The 27,546-nt window shown below is 42.5% G+C and overlaps 1 protein-coding gene across 1 annotated transcript; it reads left to right on the top strand.

Moving 5' to 3' along the window:
• The first annotated feature begins 7,433 nt into the window (after positions 1–7,433).
• Positions 7,434–24,881, top strand: map1b (microtubule-associated protein 1B). The gene is made up of 7 exons (XM_071523333.1): positions 7,434–7,617; positions 9,923–10,024; positions 16,809–16,891; positions 17,889–18,029; positions 18,498–23,700; positions 23,840–24,078; positions 24,726–24,881. The coding sequence occupies exons 1-7, from the start codon at positions 7,434–7,436 to the stop codon at positions 24,879–24,881; spliced, it is 6,108 nt and encodes a 2,035-aa protein (XP_071379434.1).
• Positions 24,882–27,546: the final 2,665 nt, after the last annotated feature.

Here is a 27,546-nt window from a genome sequence, read left to right as displayed (position 1 = left end):
AATTAAGACAAGTGTGGACAAATTTGGCGCCCCTAGTGGCGTGGCGCCCTGGGCAATTGCCCTGTCTGCCCTGCCCACACGCCGCACATACACATATACAGTATTTTCCCTTTCCTCTTATGGTGTCATTGGAAACAGACTGGCACACAAAGTATAGTGAAGACATACATTTAAACACACACATGTATATTAATAAACACACACGCGCTATGACACACGCACACGCACACACATGCGCATGTACGTACGCACACACACACACACACACACACATACAGTATCTTCACTTCCCTCCTATGGTGTCATTGTTGTTGTCATGGCACCACAGCTCCACTCTCTGGATGGATTTTAATGAGAAATAATGTCCCACTGTAGAACTTGAGATAATAAGGGGTTTGTCTTTACAGTTGACCTCCCTCAAGTTGCTCCTTGACAGTGAACTCTATTGTACAACTGAGAAAAAAGGCTGGTGTGGGCTGATAATAGGAGCCCATGGTGCAAAAACAAGCCCACACAGAAAACCACATGCTTACAAGAAAATTGCACTTCTCTGTCCCTTCTGTGATTTTATGGAGCGCTAAAAAGCCATTGGCAAAAACTCTGCCCTAACCCTAACCCTGCATTTCAGGTAATGACAGGTTTGGGTGGCCTGAGTGAGAATCACAGAGGAAGCGCATGTTGTAATAATCAACGTTTGATCGGGGACAACCCAGTGATGTCATGCTGAGTCAGACAGGTAAAGGAGATGAAGCGGTAGTAAGCTGAGCTGCTTGTGGGCGGCCATGAAATGTTCTTTTCTGTGTCTGCCAGGAACAGCAGGAAGGGAACTAGCTGAGCTCTTTACCTGTGAAGCAGGTGGGAATGGGCCAACAATGTTTATCTAACTGCTCCAACTGCTCGCCCACAGGAACCTACAGTATTTAGTCATCAGGATTTGGACAGAAAGATAAAACAAAGTGGCAGATTGGGAGAGGGTGTAGTGGTAACATGTTCAGTGGTGGTATCAGTGGTATGAGATCGCAGGTATCAGCGTGTTTTGACATTTTTTAACACTTAGAAATAAATATGAAATGAATATGAAAAAAATATAACCAGGCCTTTGACCAGAACCTTGTTTGAGCAGCCATCATGCAAATTTGTATGCATCTCATCATGGGAAATACATTTTTCAGAAAGACTTGAAATTAAGACTTTTATCTCCCACATTATGAATGTTTTAATTGTTGTCATAGATTGGCCGAAAAGTGATGCTACATCACTGGAGGAGGACATCATGTTTAGGCTTATGACTGCAATCATGAAGCTATTTTAGCTGGAGGTGCAAAGGTGAACAACAAATCCCTTACAGAAAAACCACATGGATTTCACATGTGGAAAAATCCCATGTGAAACACATCACATCACATGGGCAGTATGTGAAACATACAGTATGTGCTTTGCACATGGGAAATGTGTGGTTTTGGAACATTTTCAGATGCTCCAGATTTTCTGTAAGGAATAGAATAGAATAGAATAGAATAGAATAGAATAGAATAGAATAGTGCAAACATCAAGCTGCAACAACAACAACCTTCCCACCATACTTTTGCATTCTTAAGAAATTAAATTAGCCTTCAGAATGTATTAAGAAAGGATGAATCTGCTCCTATATGTCTACATCTACCACTGAAAGTTTTAGAAGTTATTAATCTACTAGAAGAGTAGATAAAAATAATCAACATTAAATGTAGCATTGTCAAGAACACATGGTGTATGGGATATGCCAGTGGCAGATTTTGAATATACACCACTGATATAATATTTCTTAACAACTGTGGCAAATTCTAGGGAATGTTTATCAAGGCTCCTAACGGGACAGTAATGGGATTCTTGATCCTTGTCCCTATATCGCCACAAGAGGGTGGTAGCAGTCAGATAATGGCAAAGCTCTCTCATGCCACCATCATCTACAGCACTGAACAGCTGCCCTCTAAACTCCTCTTGCTATCTCCTATGAATTATAAACAGATGACATCCTGAAACATTACTCATTAAATATTACCCATGTTTTACCTCCTGTATCATCTTGATATTTCACAGCAGTTTTGTACTCCTGATCACTGCAGGATGTTATGACGCAGTCAAACCACTGTGGCATCTAGACATTTCTCTACCTCTCCATATCAGAGCTAATGCCTCCTGGGATTGTTCCCAAAAAGCCATTTTGCCTCGCTCCAGCCAATAATACCTTTTCCATCTCTCTCTCTCTGCAGGAGATCACTTAGTAACATACAGATTAGAGGGTTATGTAGAGGCTATTGATTTTGCAGTGAAAGTCTCTCTTCCCTCCTAGGTGAATGTCAGCCTAAAAAAATATGACTTGACAAAGAAAACAGAATCAAAGTTTTTAGTATCAGAACAGCAATGTACTGTAAGCCAAACAGAACAGGGCCAGGATAACAGCATTGGCACAGAATTAAACATGAGCATCATTTTTTAATAAGCAGTATATATTGTTTCCCTGACCAGTACACCTGTCTTTTTCTATGATGATGATCTATGAATGATATGACATTTTAAATAAAATGTCAGTTAGCTAGCCAGACACTCCAGTAGAAAGAAGTGCCATGCCCAGCAGTCGCCCAACACAGACACTGCAGAGTTCAGCAGGAGGGCGTATGGGCTCAAACTCAACAGCACAGCAGGCACACACACACACACACACACACACACACACGCCCCACTGCTGTGCATATTGGTAGGGTGTCTTTGTGAGTCATGTCCAGACAAACAGGTCAGACACCATTTGTCTGGCTGGCAGTCTGAAACAAAGATTCTGTGCCTGAAAAACTGCTGAACAACGCATGAGCACAGGTACATGTGCTTGTACGAGAACATTTTTCAATCTGTCAGTGAGTCGCTAACAATTGGGATTTGTCAAAGGTAAAACATAGGTCTGATATATGCTGTATGTAGTTTGTAAACCTCTGCGACATTTGCACTCTCACAGCACTCATATGAACTCCATTGATTGAACTCCCTGCCTCACTTCCCCTCTGTCTCTGTTTCTGTCTCTCTCACTCAATCACACATTCAGACACCCACGCACATACACACACACACACACACACACACACACAAACACATACACGCACAGGCACGCACACACAGCAACACACAGTAGGGTGACACATTGGTGTTGTCAGCTCAGCAGGGTGCAAACTGGCCTGGAGAAATGCCATAGCGATGCCGGGGTAGAGCAAGGGACTCCTCGGTGGCAGAGAGTCCTCTGTGCACCTGCGCACCAGTTCCATTCTTGGATAATATTTAGTCCTCCTGTCTGCTTCGAGAACCAGATTCCTTAATTAATGCAGCACACCTGCAAAAGTCGGGTGCTCTATTCTAATTCCTTGATCTGCTTAGAGATGTGAACTCAGGTTTTTTAGTTTTAAGTGCTACTGTGTTAACTGTGCATCACTTAGGTGTTGTTTCCTGATTACAATGCACATTTTGCATTGGAAACTTAGCTAATGAGCACATAGTGTACTATATGTTAAATGTTTTCAAATGGCTTATTCAGAGTTATTTTGGGCTCACTCTCCCCACATCCCACCATCCAAGACCCCTTGTGATCTTTATCTGCTCTCTCTCCCTTTCTCACTCACGCACACACACACACACACACACACACACACACACACACACACACACACCGCTCTGTTTAAGTAGGTCATAAACCAAGCAACAGTCCGCTGTGCAGCTGAGATTGACTTGATGAAGCGAGCAACAAGGATGTGATGGGGGAGTCAATGCACTACTGATCCACTACTGACGACCTTCATCTCCTTAATTCAATAACAAATTATTCATATCTACCAGGCTTACTAACTGTAATGCTAACAATCATATAATAACTGTAATGCTAAAACTCATATAATAGCAGTTATATATAAATACATTTCTTTATCAGTGTCATCAATATCTTATAATCCACACCAATGCAGTAATGGCATTGAAAGAGTATACTCTGACATGAATTCACTTATATTCACAATTTCTTTCAAGGACCGCTGAACTCCACAGGTCATGTGGCATCGCCGTAACTCAACACAGTGGGAGTCAGTGCCATCTAGCCTGTCCATCACTGGAAACCCACAATTACTGCTGACATGCAGCCAGAGAGAAGACTATTTACCCACAAACCCACTCTCCTTCTCTGCTCGCCTTGTAGGGCTCGCCGCCTCGGCAGTATCATCTTAATTGTGGCCCCGTGCTGAGTCAGGGCAGATGGCGTTCTCCGTGCCGACAAATCAGGGAAATCAATCCTCTCATGGCAGGTGTTGTTTCATTCTTATACAGGTGTTGGTCATTCATAGATCTGTCTTTAGGGCCATGAGCTACTTATGCTTCACTCTAATTATAAGTACTGGGTATTTTCATTTTCTTTAGGAATACCACTGGATAAATACCTTTGGTTTCCAGGCTCACCCAGCATATTATTTATCTCACTTCTTTGTTGCTTTATAACTAACCTTAGGCATCATGTGCCACAGCATCCTTAATAGTCATTTATTGTAACTGCATAATAGCTAATATGATATTCATTTTTATTAAAGTAATAATTCACAGAGTGCATCTGCACTGGCATATTGCCCCTCTGCATGGCACAATACTGCACCCACAGGCCAGAGTTAATCCTGCCTCTGCAGTGTGCAGCTGTCTGTGTAACCAGGATGGAGGCTGTGGAGGCACAAGAGCTTTACGATGTATCTGTCCTTCCTATTTGCCTTGTAAAGAAATTAGAATGTATTTACGAGTGTGCCACCCGGCAAATATGACAATTTGCTGTGAATCATTTTCACACAAAAAAGTTAAGACCCATAAGGATTTAGGGGTCTTGAATTATTGAAACCCCACCACCCTCATCTTTGAACTCCCTCTGTCCACACAAACAGACAAATGCTTGTGTCAAAGCATGCACGCACGCACGCACGCACAGACACACACACACACACACACACACACACGTCCATCACATCCTTGTCTGAGTCTGGGAGACTTTTGGTGGCAGCCTGTTGTATTTTTAATGCCTTCATTCTTTCCCAGCTGTGTGTGATGAATGTTTGATATGCTGTATCATCCAGAACCTCTTATGGCCTAAGGAAAACATGACCAAGGCCAGCCCACCAGACCACTAGACCACGAAGGCCCTGAAATATTCACATCTAGGAGCTGCTGAGTGGACTCCTATTCCCACTGGAATAGGCTTTTTAAGTCAATAACGCACCTGGACTGACCCCATCCATGAGATAGAATCACATCAATGAGGCTAGCCAGAGGGAAACCCGGCTTGAAAGTCAGTCTGTGTGTGTGTGTGTGTGTGGGTCCTTTGGTGTGCGTCCCTGTGTGTGTGTGTGTGTCCTGTTCTATCACTGTCAAATCTGTGCCCTTGCCCTCCTTGCAACGGTCAGCTGCAATTCTGAAGTATCTTTGCTTCAGCAGCTAGATTATCATTCAGGTTACATTCCCCAGCATGTTGCATGTTGACATCGTCAGACAAGAACATCTTATTATTCACTACAGTTAACATCTGTTGATGGGTGCACACACACACACATACACAGACAACACCGATTTCCTTTCTGTTAAAATATGGCAGAGACAGAGATTCTGTGATCTGCTTTCTTTTCATTTCCCATTCATCTGTAGTTGTCCTCCTTTAATCCCCTTGTGTTTTGATTTTTCTTTCATATGAAACGTTTGGATTTGCTCTTGTGCTTGTTAGATGGAAGCGTTGCACAGTCAGAGGGCTGCTTCAGAGGAATCTCTTTAAATGAAAGTGAATTGGGATATTTTACTATATTTTAAGGGATCAATCTGAGTAAGATCAAAGATGGACGAAAATGATAGGTACAACTATGCCGACATGCATATGAAGCATGAGCAGTCAAATTCTTTATGTTTGGAAAAAAGGCAAAGAAAGGAATGATGGTAACATATTTAACATCATGGAAGACCAATTCTTGGGTTGATTCTGTTAATATTCCTAATATTTGTGTGGTGTGCAAATACATTCCTTCATAGAGGTATGGCAACTCATCATTTTATGCATAGCTTAACACTTATTTAATAATTCCAGTGTTAGAAATGGAACTGTTAGTGGTTGGATGCACATCCCATGTAGGGCAGTTCTGTCTAAAAGAAACACAAACTGGTCAAAGGATGAATGAAGGATTCTGAAACAGGCTCACATACATGCATCTAAGTTCATTTCCATTTGCAAAATATCTTAAGATTTCAGCTTGTTGTTCATTACGCTGAATTTTATTTAGGCTTTTATAAAAAAAAATCTATCAACCTGCTCAGGGACTGCAGATGAGTGCTTTACAGTAATGTTTATAAATGTGCATTCTCCCTCTTAAAATGAACCAAATAAATAAATGCAATCTCAAATCCAGTTGCTTTAGGACTACTACAGTTTAACTCTCTCAGCTCACATGGCACTCAGAAATGGGCTCCGAAGAGCTCAACTCATCTGACTACACAAAGAGTCAAATGATCTTGAGACAACCCACCTCCACCCCACCTAAATAATTCTAAATATCCTTCCTCCAGTTTTAATTTGGTCACTGTGCATCTAATGTAGTGTCCGGGGTAACCGTAACTAGGCCTATATCCCGGCCCCATGCCATGATTAGTTTTCCTCTGAACTAGTTGTCTTCTCACACTAAGATTGCTTAGGTGAGAAGTGGCAGAAAAGAAAAGTAGGCTATTGGACATCTATTTTGTTGCTCTGCTCATTCGCAGGAGAAGAAACTGAGTCATTCCTATTTTTGATGTTAAGAGCGGATGCCAACCTCCAATAATGTAATGCATAGTGTAACGAATTACTGTTCCCTGGGAGAAATATGGCCCTGTGTGAATGACCAACACACCTCCAGCCAGAGAGGAGGAACTAATCAGTTAATTCAGCTGTGGTTGGAATGAAAACCTGCATACACTCAGGCCCACGGCACATGGTTAAATTCCCCTGCTCTAGTGGGTATTTGTATGCAATCACTACCGTACCTTGTAGATTAATTGTGGTTTCTTTGTGTATATTTGCATGTCATTTTATTGCCCACAGCCTGATGAGTAATAAATTACATTTTTGAGTAAGGAGCCCAACAGTGATGATAATGCATCTAAAAACTGTTTGAAAGGTTTCAATATTTCAATAACTTCCGGAGGGGTGTGATTCGATGCGGATGACATCAGCTGTGAGTGTGCGAAAAAACCAAGCGCCCTCTTCTCCCCGGTTACCGAATATGACACAATGTCTGCGGGTATAAAAAGCTAGGGCCACTCCTATCAAGGCTGCACTGTATGTCTGGAGACTACTACTCTGCTCTGCGGCGGAAGGACAAGGCTGTGTGATTGTGCATGTGCGGCACAGAGACAGACAGAGAGAGAGGATGGCTACCCTAGTTGAATCTGCAGATATGGAGACTTTAGGCAGCGCGAGCAACACCGTGGCGTCTCCAACATCCTCGAGCCCCTCGCAACACTTCGTCGACAACAAATTTTACCTGCTGGTTGTTATCGGCGAAATCATAACAGAGGATCACTTAAAGTGTGCCATTGCGGACATCGAGAAAGGTAAGGGGGGGGGAGATGGGGATGGAGAGACAACAGTCTTTAGATGGATCCGCCACTTCTTTGTCAGGTGGCAGCAGGCCACCTTGAGCTGAGCTTGACGTCTGCATTACAACTTGAACAGAAATAGGCCAATTTGCTATCTGCTGTTTACAAGTTATATTTTACGCAAAGTATAGATGCCACCTGTTTGTAACACTGGATCTAACTTCATGCATATCGTTGCGCGCATCACGCATATTCAACAGTATTAATATTAACCAGTAGCTTAACCTTATAGGCAACTCTTTGAATTGTTGTTGTTCATATTGAGGCTAATGAGCAGCCCCTCCCAGCAACAAGACCACAGGCTATCACCCGATATAGATTATTCAAAACACACAGGGAGTCACAGGGCATCTTTTCACCTCACCACGCGCCTCTCCCTGCCATCCGCATGCATCGTGTGTAAGAGCAACTTTGTCCAGGTGTTTTTCTAATACATTAATGCCAGCAGGCCCAATGTTGTCATCCACACACGTGGGCCAGGTCCTCTAATAAAGCTGACAGGAGTGATTCAGCATTATATCTGTACTATGCGTCAATAACGCAGCCTATCGCCTTTCTTTGGCTTTAGTGCAACTGCATCGACAACTGCGTATTTCCCCCGGAGCACCATGCTTGTTCAGGTGCTTCGGGCTTTTGTTTCAGGGAGAACGGAGGATCCCACGCATGATTTTTTTTTTTTACAGTCAGGATGAGGAAGACAACGTTTAGCACATTCTCTGAAAGACTATCCTCCATTTTAGGCCTATTGTTATGACAGAACACTCCGTTGTCTGCATTCAGTAACCCAGAGAAGTAGCCTAGGCTACATGTTTTGAAATTAGTGCGATTATTTTCCTATGTTGATAAAATCAGAATAAATCATCCTTCCTGCCCGCTCTGGGTTCTCCATCATCCCGCATCCAGCTCTCTCATCCCACACCGGCTGGTGGGCGTGGCTCGGTCCGCACTGCGGTCCCTACGGAAAGTCGTAAGGAACGATTTTAAAACAGAGCAGGGCGTTTCAAAAATACCCTGGTACAGCTGCATGAGGTGTTTGCCACCAGTGCCTGAATATCAGGTTGTGAGACAAGGAAGAGGAGACTATGGCGCAAGACCTGTGTGTGTGGTGGGTGAATTTCAAGTGAAATGACTAAACAAAGGCAGCAGAAAAGCCCATCAGGTGGCTGTTGCCTATTGGGTGGCCTGTATAGGGGGGAATTTGGCCTACGTAGTTACCTTTCACTGTGCTACACTGAAACAAATACAAGTATGAAACAGTGTTAGAAGTTAAAAAAATGTTTTTTAGAAGGGCAGATGTGATCATAAGTGATTTGCCTTAGGTTATGCGAAATACCTCATTATGGCATCAAGTTATAGCCTAAATTGTTATAAATTATTATTATTATAAACTTGCATTGTAACATGTTTGTGCCATGGTATCAATCTCAGGTTATTGTCTGGACCTGACTAAGTTGAATGCATTTTGCATTACCATGTGATGCTATATCAGTCTTGTGCTTCAAAAGCTTATTAATCAGTCAAACAGAAACTACATTTTCCCCGTCACATTTCTGGATCGTATGTTGATGGATTCATGGCCGCATCCTATTGCCACACCCTTTGTTTTAAGCTTGACTTACTTTTATCAGACCTCAGCTCTATATCTCCTCCCGGATAGGGGAACAAAGCATTGCTTATTGTGAGTCAAATAAACATTTACTTAACGTGTAATGTAATCTGAAATAAGTGCAGCCTCAAACTGTTTATAATTCATTGTTTTACGCATACCCCCGAGACAAAAACACTCTGCTTCTCTGTTTTAATGCAGCCTAGTCTTTTTGCCCCCATTCCCAGTTCATTTCAGCAACTTACTTTACACTGTGGCCTACATTAGGCCTTTAGTCTGCATAATGGAGAGGATGATACCACCAGTTATCATGACTCAGCTCAGTGGAGGCTAGCAGTGTGACTGGCCCATGGCAAAACAGGAACAATGCTATAGATATTTCCTATTATAGATTTTTTTCTCATGCCAAACCAGTAACTATTATGTTCATTCTTTGATTATCCAATGGCATGAAAGCAAAGGATCGGTGATTAATAGATTTGTGGATGAGACTTTGTGCATTTGATAGAGTGTGGACCTGTTGCCAAGTTCTTGATGTAAATTCTGTAAAGTGTATTAATTCATTTTTTCAGGCAGCAAAGCATAGTTTGTTGTCGTGTTGATTACTAAATGTTTTTCTGCACTTTTCTTCTTCTTGTTTGTCTTGTTTTGTAGGAATCCGGTCATGGGACACCAACCTTATTGACTGTAACCTGGACCAGGAACTCAAGCTCTTTGTCTCCAGACACTCAGCTCGTTTTTCTGCAGATGTCAGAGGTAAGCCAGGAAAACAAAACAACACTGGCTCCTCACGGTCTATCATTTGTATTGATACTTTCACAGCGACTGGCACTAGCAGCCTGGTACATTTCTAATTCCTTAATATGTTTCTAACAGCTTGCATTTTGAGACGCACACCTTTCAATGGCATACAATGTCAGATCAGAGTCAGCTATAGTAACTTCTCTACAGAGCGCACTAAGCACGGGGCTTTATTCCTGGATGAGCCCTATCAGCATCTTGGTCCATAGTGCCCCTATAGCAGTAATGTTAGCATGGTAGAAGAGCGGCCCTATAAAGATGGAGTGGATCCAGTGCAGCAGGACATGTGGTGAGTCAGTGGGCAGCGTGGCCTTGACCGTCAGCAGCAGTTAAAGCCTCTGCTTGGCTCTGCTCCATATTGGGTCTGACCGGCAGGGCTTCATGCTTGGTTGACGGTTAGATTCACAATAGATTGATTCAGTCAACAAATGCAGACTTAATCAGGCGATTTTATTCCATAGTGTTCATTTTGCTGTCTGTTGTAAAGATATAATATCCTCAGAATTTGGCTTATTATGGTGAAATACAATAGGTTGGGAAGGAGGTAACACGCAGGAGATGGGGATCTCTCTCTAATAGCGTTATTATATGACATGCAGGCCAGACAGGCTATTAAATCACTGCTGCTGGCAGGTTTACATTGTCCGACCTCCCATGTTTATATCACTCTTTTATCTCAAGGATTCTGTGCTGAATCTGAGGTGATCTATTAGACGACACACAGCCATTTGAGGGAGATTTGTACTGGTGGACTACATCTGTTTGAGTTTGTTTATGTGACAAATTTGTGAAGCTATGGTGTGTGTATTTGCTGAGGGATGCAAAAAATAATCCTCAATAAAGCTGCGTTGTTGAAGGACTGTCTGTGGAAGAATATTAAATACGCTATGTCATGAATCTGTTTTAGAAACAAACAATTTATATGTGTAGAATTCTTGGTTCTCTGTTAAATCAATTTGCTTTCAGGTGTAAAGTATACTCTAATGCTGTATCATGTAAGAAATTTAATACACAACAGCAGCACAACAGGAGCCAATTCATATCCATTTTGCTTTAACCTCACAAAACCTCACCAAGCATCACTTCTATCTGGTAAAGTATGCTCAGACAGACACACCCCAAATCCCTATTCTCCCTTTCACCCCACCTTGTTTCTGCCATTTTCCCCTCCGCCCTTCTTCTCTCTCCTTCTTCTTCCTGTGTGCGGTTGCCTTGCAACCCAGTTTAGATGCGGAGCTGAGATGGAGGTAATTAGCAGTGCAGAATCCCCAGTGGTTTGTCTTTGTCCATGAAAATACAGGAGGGAGGGGAACAGAGAGGACTGGAGGAGAAGAGAGGGTGAGGGGAATAAGAGAGTAAGAACTGGAAAAGAAAGAGGATGTGAGAAAGGGAAACAAGGGAGATTGAGGAGAGGGTAGAGGGAAGAGAGCAGCAGATGAGAGAGGTGGATAAGCAGTGAAGTAGAGATACAAGTGTGGTTCTGACTGCTGAAACCAGCATAAGAAAATGAAGCTAAGACTTGAGAGTCGGTGCTGCGTAAGCACTAACGCTGGTATAATGTTGTTCTCTTATATTCCAATACCTCAGGCTTTCTGCCTACTCCTTCTCAAGGAGAGGATTTTCGCTCTCTCTCTTAACATGAATTAATCAGGGAATTCATAGAAACCTACAGTATTGGCTCTCTGATATTGACAGGGTTTTTATGTTCATCAAGGAGAGTGCCACAAAAGGTTTGAATTACATTCACAGAAATGTGCTGTAAACCTTGAGGTGTCAAACACCGCTTTCAGTAAAAGTTTAAAGAAAAAGGCTGTAAATCTGCACAAAATCTCTCAAAGCATTGATGAACATAAATGTTGAAGGCAAAGGCCCTATTTAATGTGTGTGAGTCTGTGTTTTCTGAATAATGATAGTTGATGAAGGAGGTAAAACTGAGCTGATGACTGGATGCCCCACCCCTTCCGCCACCATTACCACAAGTATAACTGTGTGGTAATCAAATATAATTAAATTACAGCACAAGACAGACAATACTAAAAGTGGCCTTCGTCAGCAATGGAGGAACACTCCACATTTCAGCCATTTAATAGAAAAATTGTATTTCAAAATCCACTCTTTTTTTTTTTCATTAAAATAGTATACTGTATGCATACTACACTTCAACAATAGATATACTCAAGAAAAATCAACAAATAAACTGAGCTAATGTTGTCTTTATATGTTTAACTGTAGCTGGTAGTGTTTCCATTTGTTTTCATTTGTTTAACAGAGGCAGGTAGGGCTTTGTGCTTGTGTGGAGAAAATACAAGCCGCCAGGTAGTGTTGGGAAAGAGAGGGAGAATGCAATTACCCGTCTGCTTGATAGATGATATGCTATCCATCACACTGTGTTAGGGCACTTCTGCGGGCACAGGAGGCACGGACCCCACAGCGAAGAGGAAAAGGGTGGGAAGGCGGGATGGAAGGAGCGGAAAGAGGGGGCAAGGAAGGAGACCCCTGGTGTCTCGCAGATGGATATATGATACTGCAGGCTACGTATGGATTTCCCTGCACTCTGCCTTCACTGCAGGCGGCACTGCTGCCTGAAAAGCAACTGGAGAATTAAAACGTCCTTTCTCTAAACCACCGATCCATCCAGGCCACTCCCTTATGGCGTGGTTGAAGACAACATTGCATCTTATGGTCAATAATAATTAAGAATCAGGGATTAGTATTTAATGAATAGATATGTGTGAGATAAACACCTAGTGACACAATTAACATATTTATCAAAGCCTCTTTTCTGTTGATGATTATTAAAAATTCCCAACTCTGACGGTCAATTCTCTTGTTAGCAGAGCGTTTAATCAGTCATCCATCAATCAAGCTGTTCCTCATATTTACATCCACAACAAATAGAGAAAGAGACAGGTAATGGGAAGACATGATGTAGTAATTATTGCGTCTTTTTCTACTACGTTATGGTTAGAGATTTGGCAGGCTGATCCCAATAGGATCCCAAAAATTCTGCCAATGAGGTGAGATCACTCCATTTGTTTCCAATGCAGTTTCACTTGTTTCAGGAATTTTCTAAAAATGAGTGTCAGTATGTTGAAACAAGTCAGAATGAGGCAGATCACTGCACTATCAAGAAAACGATACTTGATTCTACAAAATTCTTGTGATTTGCATTGGAAACAAGCGAAATGATCTAACCCCATTGGCAAATTTGTTCACTTATTTTAACAAAATTACAATTTTAGGACTCAATAATAGACTACATGACTTCTAAAGATGGAGATTTCTTGCAGAGCATTGTAAAGGAGCTGTAAACTGAATGATATTGAGAGGCTTCAGTACTGCGACACAGGTGCTTGGCTATACTGTAAGTCAGCTGGGTTGACAGCAGCGGCGGCCCTGGCGTGTTAAGCATGCGAGTTCAGTTTCTGCTCCAGGCACACTGTGTGGCTGCGCTCTTTCGTGCCACTGGTGGAGCCACCATGACGCTGAAGGCTTCAGAACGGGGACACGGGAACAAAGTGACATTGAAAACTGTGCTCGGCTTTGCTGCTGAATGTCATGGGGTCCAGCTTTCTGCTGAAAAAAGGAATGACGGAAAGGGGAGAGAGACAGTGCTGAACACGTACAGGAGAGCCACCTGAAGAGCAAAAAATTATCATTCACCTGTTCCTTTTTTTCCAATACAAAAAAAGGCACTGAATTTTTGTTGTTTCACTGATCTATTTTGGTGCGACCGTTCAAGCTGAAGTTCCCCTGTCTGGTGGTTCGGTCTGTGGCGGGGTGCACCAGTCTTGTGCTTTCTACTCAGCCAGAAGGAGAATGCTCAGCGATGCTTGTCACATTACCTTGCCTCCCACAGAGAGAGAGAGCTGCGCTGGGGGTTTAAGGATTTTTATATCGATCAAGGTAATTGTCAGGGTCAAGCGAGCTCCAGTGCCCACCGCTCCCACCCCCATTTCCCTCTCCTCATCTCATAGTCTGTCATTTTTTGATGGGTTAGATCCCAGAGAGATCCACAGTGATTTGCCATGGTGGTGGTGGATCATCGGCTGCATTGTGTTTAGCTAAATCCGTAACAGGGACTGCTGTTTTTACTCCCTGTTTCATCAGATAGGCCAGTAACCAAAGAGTGTAATCTACAGAGAGAGACAAACAAGATGCTTTTCCATCATATTAGTAATAAAAACATGGCTTGAGCAGCATGAGCAGGACAGAAAATAGACTGGTCTGATTTTACTGACCATTGAAAGCTATTTCCTCAGTCACTTACTGGAGCAGTGGGTCATCAGTTTGAGATCGCTGCCTCCACAGAACAAATCTCTTTAAAGTTGGGTTCTCCCAGGGTCAAGCGTGATTTTGTTGATGCTGAGATTACACAGACCTTCACAGACCTGTAGTCTGAACTGCAGATACAGCTGTTTCCGAGACTAAGATTAATTTAGAATGGTTTGTGCTATATTTCGAAAACATCAATTGCTCTTTAAAAATGGCCTTCATGCCAACAGAGCCTCAACTATAGAACACAAAGCCCCCCATCAGAAAAAGATGGATGACTGAATTTAGATGAAAGCTCCAAATTAAAGTAAAATCACCATACTGGAAATGATTTTTTCGACAGACGACTACCTCCTCATAAACGGGGCGCCTTATTGGAACTGCTAAAGGTTTGACAAATGTCTGAAATATAACTGCACCAAGACTCATTATTTCTACCTTCAGCGTACTCCCCCGATTATTAGAGGCCAATAGTAATGGTGGAGCCAATTCAGTATCACCGCCAGTGAATGAAACACTTCTTCCACGCCGAGTGACAGCCCTCTGGGAGGAGGCGGCAGGGTTAATGGCTATAGCTCCATGATGAGAAACTGCTATATGAAATATGTATGGAGGAATCAGCCCAGCAGCCAGATAGCTGCTGCAGTATCACGTCCCTAGAGATAAGACACAGTCTCTCTTTGATTTCTCCTGACTCCAAAGCCTATATCCCAACACTTCACCGCCCCAAACCTCACAGGGAACATACTCCTGTTCGCAAGTCTGGAAATTCTAGTGTTTTCATTGCTTTTACCTCAGGGTGTTCATTTAACATAACAAAATTAAGGCAATTAAATGGAATTCATGGATTTGTGTCTTAAAAAAAAAAAAGAATTAACAAGGAGAAGAGACAAAGACTGATTGTGGGGTTGGGTGGGCGAAGCCTGAGTTGTCCCCGTGTTCAGCGTCTCGGGTGAATAATGATGCTGTAGATCTCTGTGGTCTCATCACCTGGACCAGAGGACATTTTCTACCCCCCACCCACACGCACACATGCACACACACCTACATGCACAAAATGACTCAAATAAAATCACAGTGGGATCAAAGTCATTATCATAATCAATCATCTTAGCAAACATGGCAGTCTTCTGCCTCACCCCACTATTTATTATCTGAGTAACAGAGCTTTCCTCTGAGGTGAAAATGTTGTCATACTTAAGAATACGGTAGACCAGATGATTATTGTGTCTGTCTTGTCTGAGTTGTTTGTCGTCTCATCGTCGAGGTTTATGCTGTGGTGCTGTCCCTCTGAAGAATAGTTACATTTCTAACACCTGACAATTTGATTTGGTTTTTTTATGTTGGAGTCCTATAACATTTAATGCAGAAACACTGAAGAGCTCTAAAAATATTTCTAACGATATTCAATTATGCTTCTAGTATCACTACTACCAACAGGGACTGCTGATTAATGAGATAATTTCTTATCAGCCACAAATGGAGATCTTATGTGCACTTGAATTAATTAAGAAGAAAATGAAACATGAATTATGCTGTTTAATTAAGCTGCATAAAATCTTTGTACATTGTCAGCACCCCCAGTAAAGAGTCACTCACAGATTTTAGCAGAAGAAAGGGTGATGGAGGAGGAATTTAGTCTTGAAATTCAGGGGATTCAGGGTAACTAGGGGCTGTTATACTTCCATCTGTAGACATTCCCTATTCATCTTAGACAGTGATGAAGTCCTCTAGTCCGCAGAGAACATTAACATTTACACAGCCATATTAGGACTGCCAGATGATCTGTGGTTGATGAATTAGTTGATGAATTGGCTGAATCCTGCCTCTTGTAGGAGCCAGAGGAGTAGAGACTTCTCAGGAACTTGTAATCAGTGTTTTATCGCACATATCTCAGGCTTTATATTTTTAGTGTGTTCTGATGCCTCTGATGTTTTTTCTGGAATGGCATGGTGAGGCCTAAATCCGCTCAAATTCTTATATTGTGCATCTTATAATAGGGAGAGGCATGAAACACATGATGATTCTTGATTGTCCCTGTGCCTCTGGTGGTTTGACTTTGTGATACAGCATAATTAACAGTAGGTGACGTGTCATTGGGGGGGTCTGACATGCAAGACTGACATGACAGGACTGAAACACAATAACGTCTTCTACTACTGTAGAAGTCAGGGTGGGGCCATGTGGCTGTGCCTATGCAATGAGAGAGGCTTGTTCTTTGTTTTGACTTCCTATCCCCGCTAGCAACACAGTGACTGATTGTCTATGCATAACTAATACATTAATCTTTAATTTATTGATTGATACTTGATTGAATTCTTAGTGTTACCAGCAGCATACCAATGATGTAACATACATACAAAAACGAATAAATAATTTGATTTCTTGTGTTGATGAAATGATGAACTGTGAAATGAGTATTCATTTTCTCCATCAGTAATTATTTTCTCTGTTTTGTTCTCAGGGCAGAGGATTCTTCACCATAAAAGCAATGTTCTGGAGACGGTGGTGCTGATCAACCCCTCAGATGAAGCAGTCAGTACTGAGGTAAAAGAAAGACAGCTATCTCAAAATCATCTTGCCAGTATATTTAGTATAGCCGCTCTCTTACTGGTAACTTTGTATCTCCTCTTCTATCCTCCTATCAGAGAGTGGACCAACACATGTAGCACATTCACAGATCCATACACAAGCACATGTTACAAAGTGATTGCAACCTGAAAAGGATTACTGTTCAGCACACCATGATTGGCCAATTATTCATCCTTGTAATGTGAGCTGCGGTTGTCCTTGTTGGGTGGACTATAAAGCTTTAGCAATTAGAGGCTCAGGGGACCAGACTAATGCCCTGGTGACAGCTAGAATAACAAGTACCTTTTATTATTGCTGTGAAGCTTTTGATATAATTTGACAGGAATATTTTAACTTCAAGTAAGAGATGGTGGGGGTGGGTGTATGTGTGTGTGTGTGTGTGTGTGTGTGTGTGTGTGTGTCGGGGGGGGGGGCGCTGTAATTACACCAGAATATCTTTTGTGTCACTGCTCCTTTTCAATTTTGCTTGCACCCCCCAGATGTGTCTGCAGTCAAACTGTGCATTAATAATATCTCATAGCACAGCAGATTTGACCTGGCCGGCGGCCCGGAACGGTTGATGTTGCTGAAGTGGAAAAAAAGACAGAGTTTGACCACTAGAAAGGGAGGGGCTGAGAGATAAAGAGAAAGAGAAAGAGAGGAGAGTGGACAGAGAGAGAACAACTCAGCTAATTAGCTAATGGACTTGTCTGAAGTGAAACTGGTGATATTTCAAATACACTGAAACATTAAACTGATTGCTGAGGCAGCAAAGCCTGTGTTCCATGTCTCACACTGTGATCAGTGATATAGCATTATATTCCTGGCAATAAATAAATTACTTGTTTTGAATTTTTTCAAATGACATAAATTCTTTTCTCTGAATTTGTTTGACCATTTGTCCACCTGCTGTAAACCAAAGTCAATGGTATGCTGAAATACAAAAAAGTATCTCTTTTCTTTCAATTTCTAGGTTCGTTTGATGATCTCAGACACTGCCAGACACAAGCTTCTGGTCCTCTCAGGGCAATGCTTTGAAAACACTGGGGAACTTATTCTTCAGTCTGGATCTTTCTCTTTCTTCAAATTCATTGACATATTCACAGACCAAGAGGTGAGTCAACTTGGGCACTTTTTTGTGAAGACCCAAAATATTATTAAACTTCATAACTCTCAATCTTCCATATGACATATTCAACTTCATAACACTCATTCACATACTGCTGTCATGTGAAAACCTTGTAACTCCAATTTTGGTGATTTTTTTTATATATTCACTTCTTTTGAAGGATTACATGGTCTTCTATGGCCTTGGGAAATTCTACCATTCTACCATTGGGTTTATAAAAGGGGTTTATAAAAGTTGTTTTTCTTGGGATCCTGAAAAGTTGACATTTTGAAGATTCGAGATACATGTTTTTCACCTGACCGCAATGAAATGCTACCATTCTAGCTTTAAATAATGCACTTGACAATTACTGCCAGTATACATTTAAAGAAGTTGTAATTGCATGGCATTATTGATTTTGCTACTGATTGCAATATTTTACATATTAAGGCCCTTAATTTTTCTCATGCCTAGATTGGTGAATTGCTCAGCACCATTCACCCAGCAAACAAAGCCAACCTTACCCTCTCCTGCCCTGAACAAGGTGACTGGAAAAACTCTAACTTGGACAAACACAACCTGCAGGACTTCATTAACATGAAATTGAACTCCTCTCTCATACTCCCTGAAATGGAGGGCCTCTCTGAGTTCACAGAGTACTTATCTGAATCGGTCGAGATCCCATCTCCCTTTGACATGTTAGAACCACCGACCTCAGGAGGATTCCTGAAGCTCTCCAAGCCATGCTGCTACATTTTCCCTGGTGGTCGTGGTGACTCTGCTCTCTTTGCTGTCAATGGGTTCAACATGCTCATTAATGGTGGCTCGGACAGGAAGTCATGCTTCTGGAAGCTGGTCAGACACCTGGACCGGGTGGACTCCATCCTCCTGACCCACATCGGAGATGACAACTTGCCAGGTATCAATAGCATGCTGCAGAGGAAGATTGCAGAACTAGAGGAGGAACAGTCACAGGGTTCCACGGCTAACAGTGATTGGGTGAAGAACATGATTTCACCAGACATTGGTGTTGTGTTTGTGAACCTACCTGAAAACCTGGGGAACCCTGAACCCAATTACAGGGTGCGAAAGAACATTGAGGAGGCAGCATTCACTCAGCAGTTCCTCACCAAGTTAAATTTGAGGACAGAGTTTTTACAAAGGCCTGTTGGGAACACAATAGAACCAATCATACTTTTTCAGAAAATGGGTGTGGGGAAGCTTGAGATGTATGTGCTTAACCCATCAAAGAACAGCAAAGAGCTGCAGCACTTTATGAAACAGTGGACAGGTAGTGAGAAAGACAGTGCCTCCATTCTGCTGCCAAATGGAAAAGAATCAGAGTTCCCAGTCTCTTTCTTGACTTCCATCTCCTCACTCATTGTGTGGCACCCTGCAAATCCCTCAGAGAAGGTAGTGCGTGTTCTCTTTCCTGGAAATGCCACTCAGCATCACATCCTTGAGGGTTTAGAAAAGCTAAAGCACTTGGACTTCTTGAAGCAGGCAGTTGTCACTCAAAAAGCATTGTCTGCTAATGCGGCACCAACATTAAAGCAGGCTAAGATGAAACACAGAACAGACAGCAAAGAGAGCCTCAAGTCTACCCCTAAGCCATCACCAATCAAGAGTTTCAGGAAGGAATCAAAGGAGGAGGCCCCAGAAAAGGCAAAGACAGATACAGAATCATCTCAAGAAAAAACACAAAAGGCAGAGAAAAAAGAAAAGGTCTCAGTGAGAAAGGAAAAGGCAAAGGCACCTGAGAAAGAATCAAAAGCAAAAGTAGAGCAAACAGCCCAAAATGAAACTCCAGAAAAAAAGAGGTCTGAAATTAAACCCAAGATTCAAAAGGAAAAGATTATTAAGAAGGAGCCCAAAAAGCCAGTGGAAAAGGAGGTTAAAAAAGAACTAGCAAAGAAAGATGAGAATCTTACACCCAAAAAGGAAAGTAAAAAAGAAGAGAAAGTAAAGAAGGAGGGGGTAAAGAAAGATATAAAAAGAGACTTCAGGAGAGACTCCCCCATGAAGGAGAAGAAGGAAGAAAAGAAAGAGCAAAAGAAAGACGATTTGAAGAAAGATGTGAAAAGGCCCTCTAACATAAAAAAGATATCCACTGTGGGTGAGGAAAAGAAGCTAGTACCAAAACCAAAGCCTTTGAAAAAAGATGATGCCTCAAAAAAAGATGTGGGAAGCCCATCAAAGTTAAAAGAGAAGGGAAAGCCAAAGGTGACAAAAAAGGAGACGATGGTGGATGATGCTAAACTTGTAGCCAGTGCAGCTGTTGTTGTAGAGGATCCAGAGATAGCGAGATCTCTGATGTCCTCACCAGAAGACCTCACGAAGGACTTTGAGGAGCTCAGAACTGAGGAGTTAGCAGAGGATGATGCGACTGTACAGCAAACTAAGGAGGAAGAGGCTGTGATGATCCACCATGAAGAAATACTGCAGACCAAAGAGTCACCTGAGGCAGTAGAGTCTGTGGATGAGGGTATAACCACCACAGAGGCTGAGGGAGACAGTGGAGAGACTCCAGATGAACCAGATCATAAGGGAAAACTCAATGGCAGTGGAAGTGAGAAGTTTGAAGATGAGGGTACTGGACTGGAGGAGACATCTGAGGGAGGGGATTATGAAGAGAAAGGAGAGACAGAAGAAGTGTATGAGCCACAGAGAGTGGAATCAGACAAACATAAACTTGCGTACAGTGAAGATGAAGAACTACACAGGGGTCATGAGGTCAAATCAGGAGAAAGTGTTGAGGATAGGGATGATGAGGCTAATAAAAATGTAAAAGATCAGCATGTAGATGAAAGGGAGATGGAGAAACAGTGCCTGCTTGTATCAGCCTCACCCAAATTATCTTCACCTGTATCTCCAGCTGCATCTATCCATGATGAAATGCTGCCAGTTGGCTTTGAGGGTGAAACTGCATCGGATGATGAGAACAGAGATGATCCCCCTGAGGATTACACTGTCACCTCTGGCCACACTCAGTCCACCATAGAGATCTCCAGTGTGCCTACTCCAATGGATGAGATGTTGACTCCTAGGGACATCATGAGTGATGAAACCACCAATGATGAGTCTGACTCTCCTTCTCAGGACCTTGGCAAGTTTGGAACATCCGCATCTGGGGAGTTTGATAGGAAGAGGCTCTCTCCACTTCAGGATGTCCCAGAGTCAGACCACTCTAGGAGTGATGCCACAGAAGGCCAGGACTACCACCCCTCTGCTTCCACTATATCTCCCCCCTCATCACTAGAAGAGGATAAATTGTGCAAGGAGTTTCCCACTGAAGGGGCAGTGGAAGGCTTTGGCTCAGCTCAAGAGTCATGTGAGAGATATGACATTGACCCAGCGAGACTCAGTTCCACTTCCACAACCTCACCTCTTGTACGCTCTCCCTCAGTGGACCACAAGGAGAGTTTTGATTCTCCATCACTGTTCGCTGCACCAATAGAACTGTGCACCACCCTGGCAGGAGGCCCCAGGGTAGCAGCCGAGACCTCCACAAGCCCAGATGATAAGACATTGGAAGGAGCTAACTCGCCTCACTCCTCTGGTCACACACCTTACTATCAGTCTCCAGTAGATGAAAAAGCTGGAGCTATACCATCTGTGACAGAGGAAAAAGCCCAGGGTCCCATAATTGTCGAGGTCACAAGTGACAAAGAGGACTCCTCCAACAGGGTTAGCCCAGAGCCTGATGAGCCTGAGCGAGACCATTTGTCCCCTGTGGAAAAGATGATGTCCCCTCCGAAAAGCCCATCTCCAACTGGAGCTGACTCCCCAACAAAGAAGGAAACGTCACTCTTTGATGTAGATCATAAGAAAAATGGAGAAGACAGTCATTCAGTCTTGTTCTCAGCACCATTAACAAAGCATGAATCAGACACCAATCCTTTTACAGCTTTCAAAGAAGAGAGTAAAATGTCAATATCAGAGGGCACCACATCAGACAAGTCAGGCACACCTCTGGAGGAAGCGGTAGCAGAGGACACATTTTCACACTTAGCTTCAGCATCCACTGCCTCCCTGGCCACCAGCTCCTTCCCAGAGCCCACCACTGATTCCCCTTCGCTTCATGCTGAGGTAGGCTCTCCTCACTCAACAGAGGTGGATGACTCCCTATCCGTATCTGTGGTTCAGACCCCAACCACCTTCCACGAGGCTGAGGGCTCTCCATCCAAAGAGGATAGCCCCAGGCCCATGTCCATCTCCCCAGACATCTCACCAAAGACCAAAACCAGAACACAGATGCAGGACACAAAATCCCCAGAGCACTCTACCATGTCAATAGAGTTTGGCCAGGAGTCCCCTGACCACTCTTTAGCCCTGGACTTTAGTAAGCAATCTCCGGAGCACCCATCTGCAGCAGGCAGCTTACGTGCTACAGAGAATGGCCCAACTGAGGTTGACTACAGCCCCTCAGATGGAACTGATTTAAGACCAGCTGACCAGCAGAGTTCTACAGTGGAGAAACCTACACTTTTTAGAGAGAGTGATTCAGTCCGTGCCACCTCTGCATCCCCATCAGATGCATCTCAGTCCACTCCATCTGTTACTACGCCCTGCCAAATGACAGAGATGTCACCTGGTGCGGCTCAGCAGTCTCCCGTCACCCCAAAGGTAGCCTCTCTCACACACTCTCCTCTTTCCAATGATTCATCCCCAGTGCTAGGAGGTACCCCAGCTGAAGACAGCGGCAGCCCAACTGCACTGTCTGTGGAGGGCACATTGAATAAATCTGACACACAGCAGAAATATGACAAGTCACCCTCACCTCCCAAAGCTACTTCCCCATCATCTTCTTTTTCCGTACCCAAGAGAGAGGCACTTTCCCCAGCAAGGGAGACTAATCCTTTTAAAAGTGAGGATTCTACACTTCAAGCAAAATCCCCTGTCAGCCCTAAACTTCCTTCCCCGTCATATCTCCCTCTCTCCTTTGATCCGTCTAATTACAAGGCATCATCCTCTGGCTCTAGGGACCCAGAATCCACTAAGAAGAGCCCCTCTCCTCAGTCCAAGACAGATGTGGACCTCTGCCTAGTCACTTCATGTGAGTACCGTCACCCCAAGACAGAACTATCCCCGTCTTTCATCAATCCCAGCCCTCTAGAGTACTTCATGAATGAAGAGAACCCCGTGGATGAGGAGAAGCCTCTGGCCAAGTCAGGAGGAGGACCCCCACCCCCAGGAGGTAAGCTCCACACCAAGCAGTGTGAGGAGACCCCACCCACCTCCATCAGTGAATCTGCCCCCTCCCAGACTGATTCTGATGTTCCCCCAGGGACTGAGGAGTGCCCCTCCATCACAGCAGATGCTAACATTGACTCTGAAGATGACTCTGAGACTCTGCCCACTGACAGAACCCTGACCTACAGGCATGTTGACCCTCCTCCTGTGGCAGTCAGGGACTCTGCTCCATCTGCAGCCCAGCCTGATGTCTGCATGGTGGATCCAGAGGCCCTCAAGGCTGAGGAAAACAACCAAGATGGAGGAGAAAAAACCAAGAAGAAAAAACTCATTAAAAAATCCTCTTCACCAGCCAGAAAGAGTGCCCTATCAAAAGTGAAGGATTTAAAGACTGCCTCTCCAAAGAAGAGTGTAGGAGAAGGGAAAGATGCCAAAAATGCAACCAATACCTCTGCGTCCAGAGGTGTTAAAAGTGCCACATCAGGTGAGGATTGTATTCAATTAATTTTCATGATACGTATGTTTTATTATATCGTTATATAAAACAATTTGCCACAGCACATGATCTGTTCACATAGTTGGACAGTTATCTCAAAACAAACGTGGAGTTTTTCCTGTCTCAGGTTCCGGCAGTGGCAAGGCATCGGGAGGAGCGCCTGTGCCCAATTGTCCTCCCATGTACATGGATTTGGTTTACATCCCCAATCACTGCAATGCCAAGAATGTGGATGCTGAGTTCTTTAAGCGGGTGCGGTCCTCCTACTATGTGGTCAGTGGCAATGACCAGATAGCTCAGGAGCCCAGCAAGGCTGTCCTAGATGCTCTGCTCGAAGGAAAGGCCCAGTGGGGAACCAATACGCAGGTAAGATTCAACTCTCATATTTGACTTCTTGATATGATAAAATGATTATGTGTATGAATAATGTGACATTGTAAAAATACACTGAGCTCCATAAGTGTTTGGCCAGCAATACTTATTTTGTTTTGGCTTATTGTTTTAAATCTGAAATGACATAAAGAGAATGAAGTTAAGCTTGTCAGCTTCGTGATTTTAAAATGGGTTGAACTGTTAAAGAGCAACAAACCTTTTTGTTAATATCTTCCCATTTCAGGGTGCCAAAAATATTTGGATGGATAAAGATTATATTCAGTGAAGCCATTTTAGTATACAGTCAAAACTTCACACTCTGTAATGATTTATAAATGTCTGAAACTCATGAGCATCTGCAGACTCTGTGTATCTTATTTTCTGGTTCTCTTTCCATCACTTTTGCAATTCACTGTATCTCTCTAAGAATTTAAATGTGACTCCACACACTCTATATTACTCTGAGGCAGAATGCAGCACATGGTAAAGAAGTGAGAACAAGCTACCAACCTAAAAGACTGACATGAATAACTTGTTTCCCTGTTTCTCCCCACAAATTTCTCTATTAGTATTACTGTATTTTTATTGAACGCTGTGTGTGTAGCTATCCAAATCCAAAATTCTTCCTCCCTTTATGTCAGGTAACCCTGATTCCAACCCATGACTCTGATGTGATGAGGGAGTGGTACCAAGAGACCCACGACAAGCAGCAGGAGCTTAACATCATGGTCCTGGCCAGCAGCAGCACTGTCGTCATGCAGGATGAGTCCTTCCCAGCTTGTAAGATAGAGCTGTAGGCCTGTTCAACAAGAGATCAATAGACCTAGTGACGGGATGATAATGAGTGGGGCCATTATTTGTGGAAGAAAACAAAATCAATATTGCATAAAACTTGAGCAGACGTATGATACAATTATATGCTAAAATGATGCTCTTTGTGATCTAAACTATATACTGTAAATTAATATCTGCAATGAGGACTGCAAACACTACTGCATATTAGCTTTTGGGGGCTCCATACAAGGGATAACGTTATTGAAATGTTCTTTAGAGTAGCCTATGAATGAAATATATAATGTGATGCCAAGAAAAAAAAAACAGACAACCTCCCAGTATGTCATCTGATTTTTCTGATATAAATGGATTGCAATGGGAATGCAAATCAGAATGAAAACCAAAATACCATCCTAGCCGTGATTGTCCAATTATGCTAACTCTGGTACAGTTAAAGTAAAGATATTGTTGTTAATGTATTGAGTTTCTTCATCTCTGCTCAGGTAGATTGGAGACGTATCCCCAGACTAAAGATCAAAATGTTTGAGAGCTTCTGAGAAATGTAACTGCCATCTAAGAACAAAACTGCTTCTGTTGTATATGTTTGAATAATTACTCCACACCAAAGGATCAAAAGCAACATATTTTCTGTTATTGCCTTAGAGAGTCAAAATGAATGTATAAGAATTGATGCACTTAAACTAGCAGAGAGCAAATAGCAGGCAGGTAACAACAAAATGTTGACCTAAATACTATGTAATGGGTCAGCCCCGAAAAAGGACAATTAAATGGCTACATAGTAATGTTAACTACATTAATGATGGTAAATTTAAATGAAGGGATACTCGCATTGATCAGCATAAATCTCAAAAATTTGTCTAAATTTGACTAAATCTCTTTTTAAGTCTGCTAGTTGATCATTTTGTGTATATGCCGTGCATTAATATGGCACTTTTTTCTTTTGGTCTGGTTATGTCATTGCTGAAGTGTTAATATTTATTTAATATATGTTGTCTTAAATTATTATGCTTCATTACCTTGGATAGCATTTGGAGCTGTGTGGCAGAAATTTTCATCAGAAAGTTTTCCCATGCCTTGTCAACATCTGTAAAATCTCATTGTTTTTTCAGAGCTTAAACTTGATTTAAAACACTGTTTTAGAGGACTTTTATTTTAGCTTGTGTATGTTTAATTTATAGATTTTGATTTTTGATTGTTTAGAACTGGGCAAGTCAGGCCTAATCTCTTACCCGTTTTTTTGTGTAATCCTTGAGCTATGGGACAACTAGCCTTTTCCCATTTTAAAGCCAGTGAAGCAGGATATTTTCATAAACCTTAAAATGTCTTGTTTTTCTAAAGCACTGTACTATAATTATAAATAGCTTTGTGGCAGGTTGAATGGTTGAACGACATGTGCATGAGTAATGCGATACATTAGGATTTTTTTCTTTTTTAATATAATGGGACATTTGCTCAGAACAGCGTTAAAGACAACAGGGCTATGGAGATGGCTATATGAAGACATTTACAAAGCATTTTATGGTTGTTGCAAACTATGACATGACATGACATGACAGTGTGTAATTACTCCAACTGTATCAATATCAAAATGAATTGTGGGTGCAGTGAGGTGTAGATCTTCTGGTTAGGGAGAGCATTTTCCTGTGAAATAGCTGTTTCTCCTCCATAGCCCGGCTGACAAAGAGACAGCATGCTATACAGGAGAAGTCTTCAGGGGGGCAGAACATAGCGGGGAGACTGAGTGACTGTTTTGTGTTTTAGATGAAAGCGTGAAAACAAAAACCAGACACTTTAAATGCAAACATGACGCATAACCGACTAACAACAATACAGAAACCACAGATCAACTTTGACAGGCAAGCTTCTGGAGAAACCTTCAGCGAACCACAGCTGGAAACAGGCTACAATCCTAAACTAGTTACAGGCTTTGCTACTTTGGGCTATTCAACCTACTCATCTAACTCGCCAGATATTTAGTTAATGATGTCAGCTGTCCATGATAACACTGTAGACCAGTTTTCCTGCTGGAGAACCTCTAACCAACATCATGACCATACTGTCAATCAACAACAAACCTACAAACTCTGACTTGACATCTCTCTCTTTTTCTCTCTATCTGTCTTTCTCTCTCTCTCTCTCTCTCTGTCTCTCAATCTATTTCCTTATCTTTCTCTTGGGCGATTGTTAATAATGTTTGTCTGCAGCTGTGTGGTATATTTGTCTTGTGATCTTGCATCCTTTCTTCCCTTTCCCAAACTCATATCTAACCTATAGCAATTAGTTTCAAGTGAAAGTATTACTTAGTGCTTTCTGATGTTTGTGTGCAATATTTCCTCTACCCATATGGGAATTCTGATGTAAAGGGAACCACTACTAAAAAGCAAACCTTCAAAAAGAACCACAATAAAGTATGTTGTGGAAACTAAGGATTTGTGTCTTTGCTTCTGTCTTTTCCTCAAACTTGGGCTCTATGAATGTTTCACCATTGAAGAATACTGTGTTGACAGAACGAAGTCATGCTGTCATGTGTTGTAAAGGCAGGCTTGTATATTATCTCTCATAATGTTGCATTCAGACTGCAGCATTTAAAATATTCTGCTTTGTAGCTGTTTCACCAAGTAGCATATTCTGCCAAGCCTGGCTGGCTGCACAGTTTTAGCTAGTTGA

The sequence above is a fragment of the Centroberyx affinis genome, unplaced genomic scaffold (assembly GCF_046629955.1).
Source record: "Centroberyx affinis isolate AG114_WGS23_722 - 3 ecotype Tasmania unplaced genomic scaffold, CSIRO-AGI_Caff_v1 ptg001080l_1, whole genome shotgun sequence".
Classification (NCBI taxonomy): Eukaryota; Metazoa; Chordata; class Actinopteri; order Beryciformes; family Berycidae; genus Centroberyx; species Centroberyx affinis.
This window is presented reverse-complemented; position numbering and strand designations above follow the sequence as displayed.

Excerpts from the sequence above, each read along its gene's own strand:
- map1b (XM_071523333.1), top strand. The coding sequence starts at position 7,434 with ATGGCTACCCTAGTTGAATCTGCAGATATGGAGACTTTAGGCAGCGCG. Across the intron at positions 16,892-17,888 it reads ATGAAGCAGTCAGTACTGAG|GTTCGTTTGATGATCTCAGA; the intron begins GTAAAAGAAAGA and ends TTCAATTTCTAG. Across the intron at positions 23,701-23,839 it reads TGTTAAAAGTGCCACATCAG|GTTCCGGCAGTGGCAAGGCA; the intron begins GTGAGGATTGTA and ends TTCCTGTCTCAG.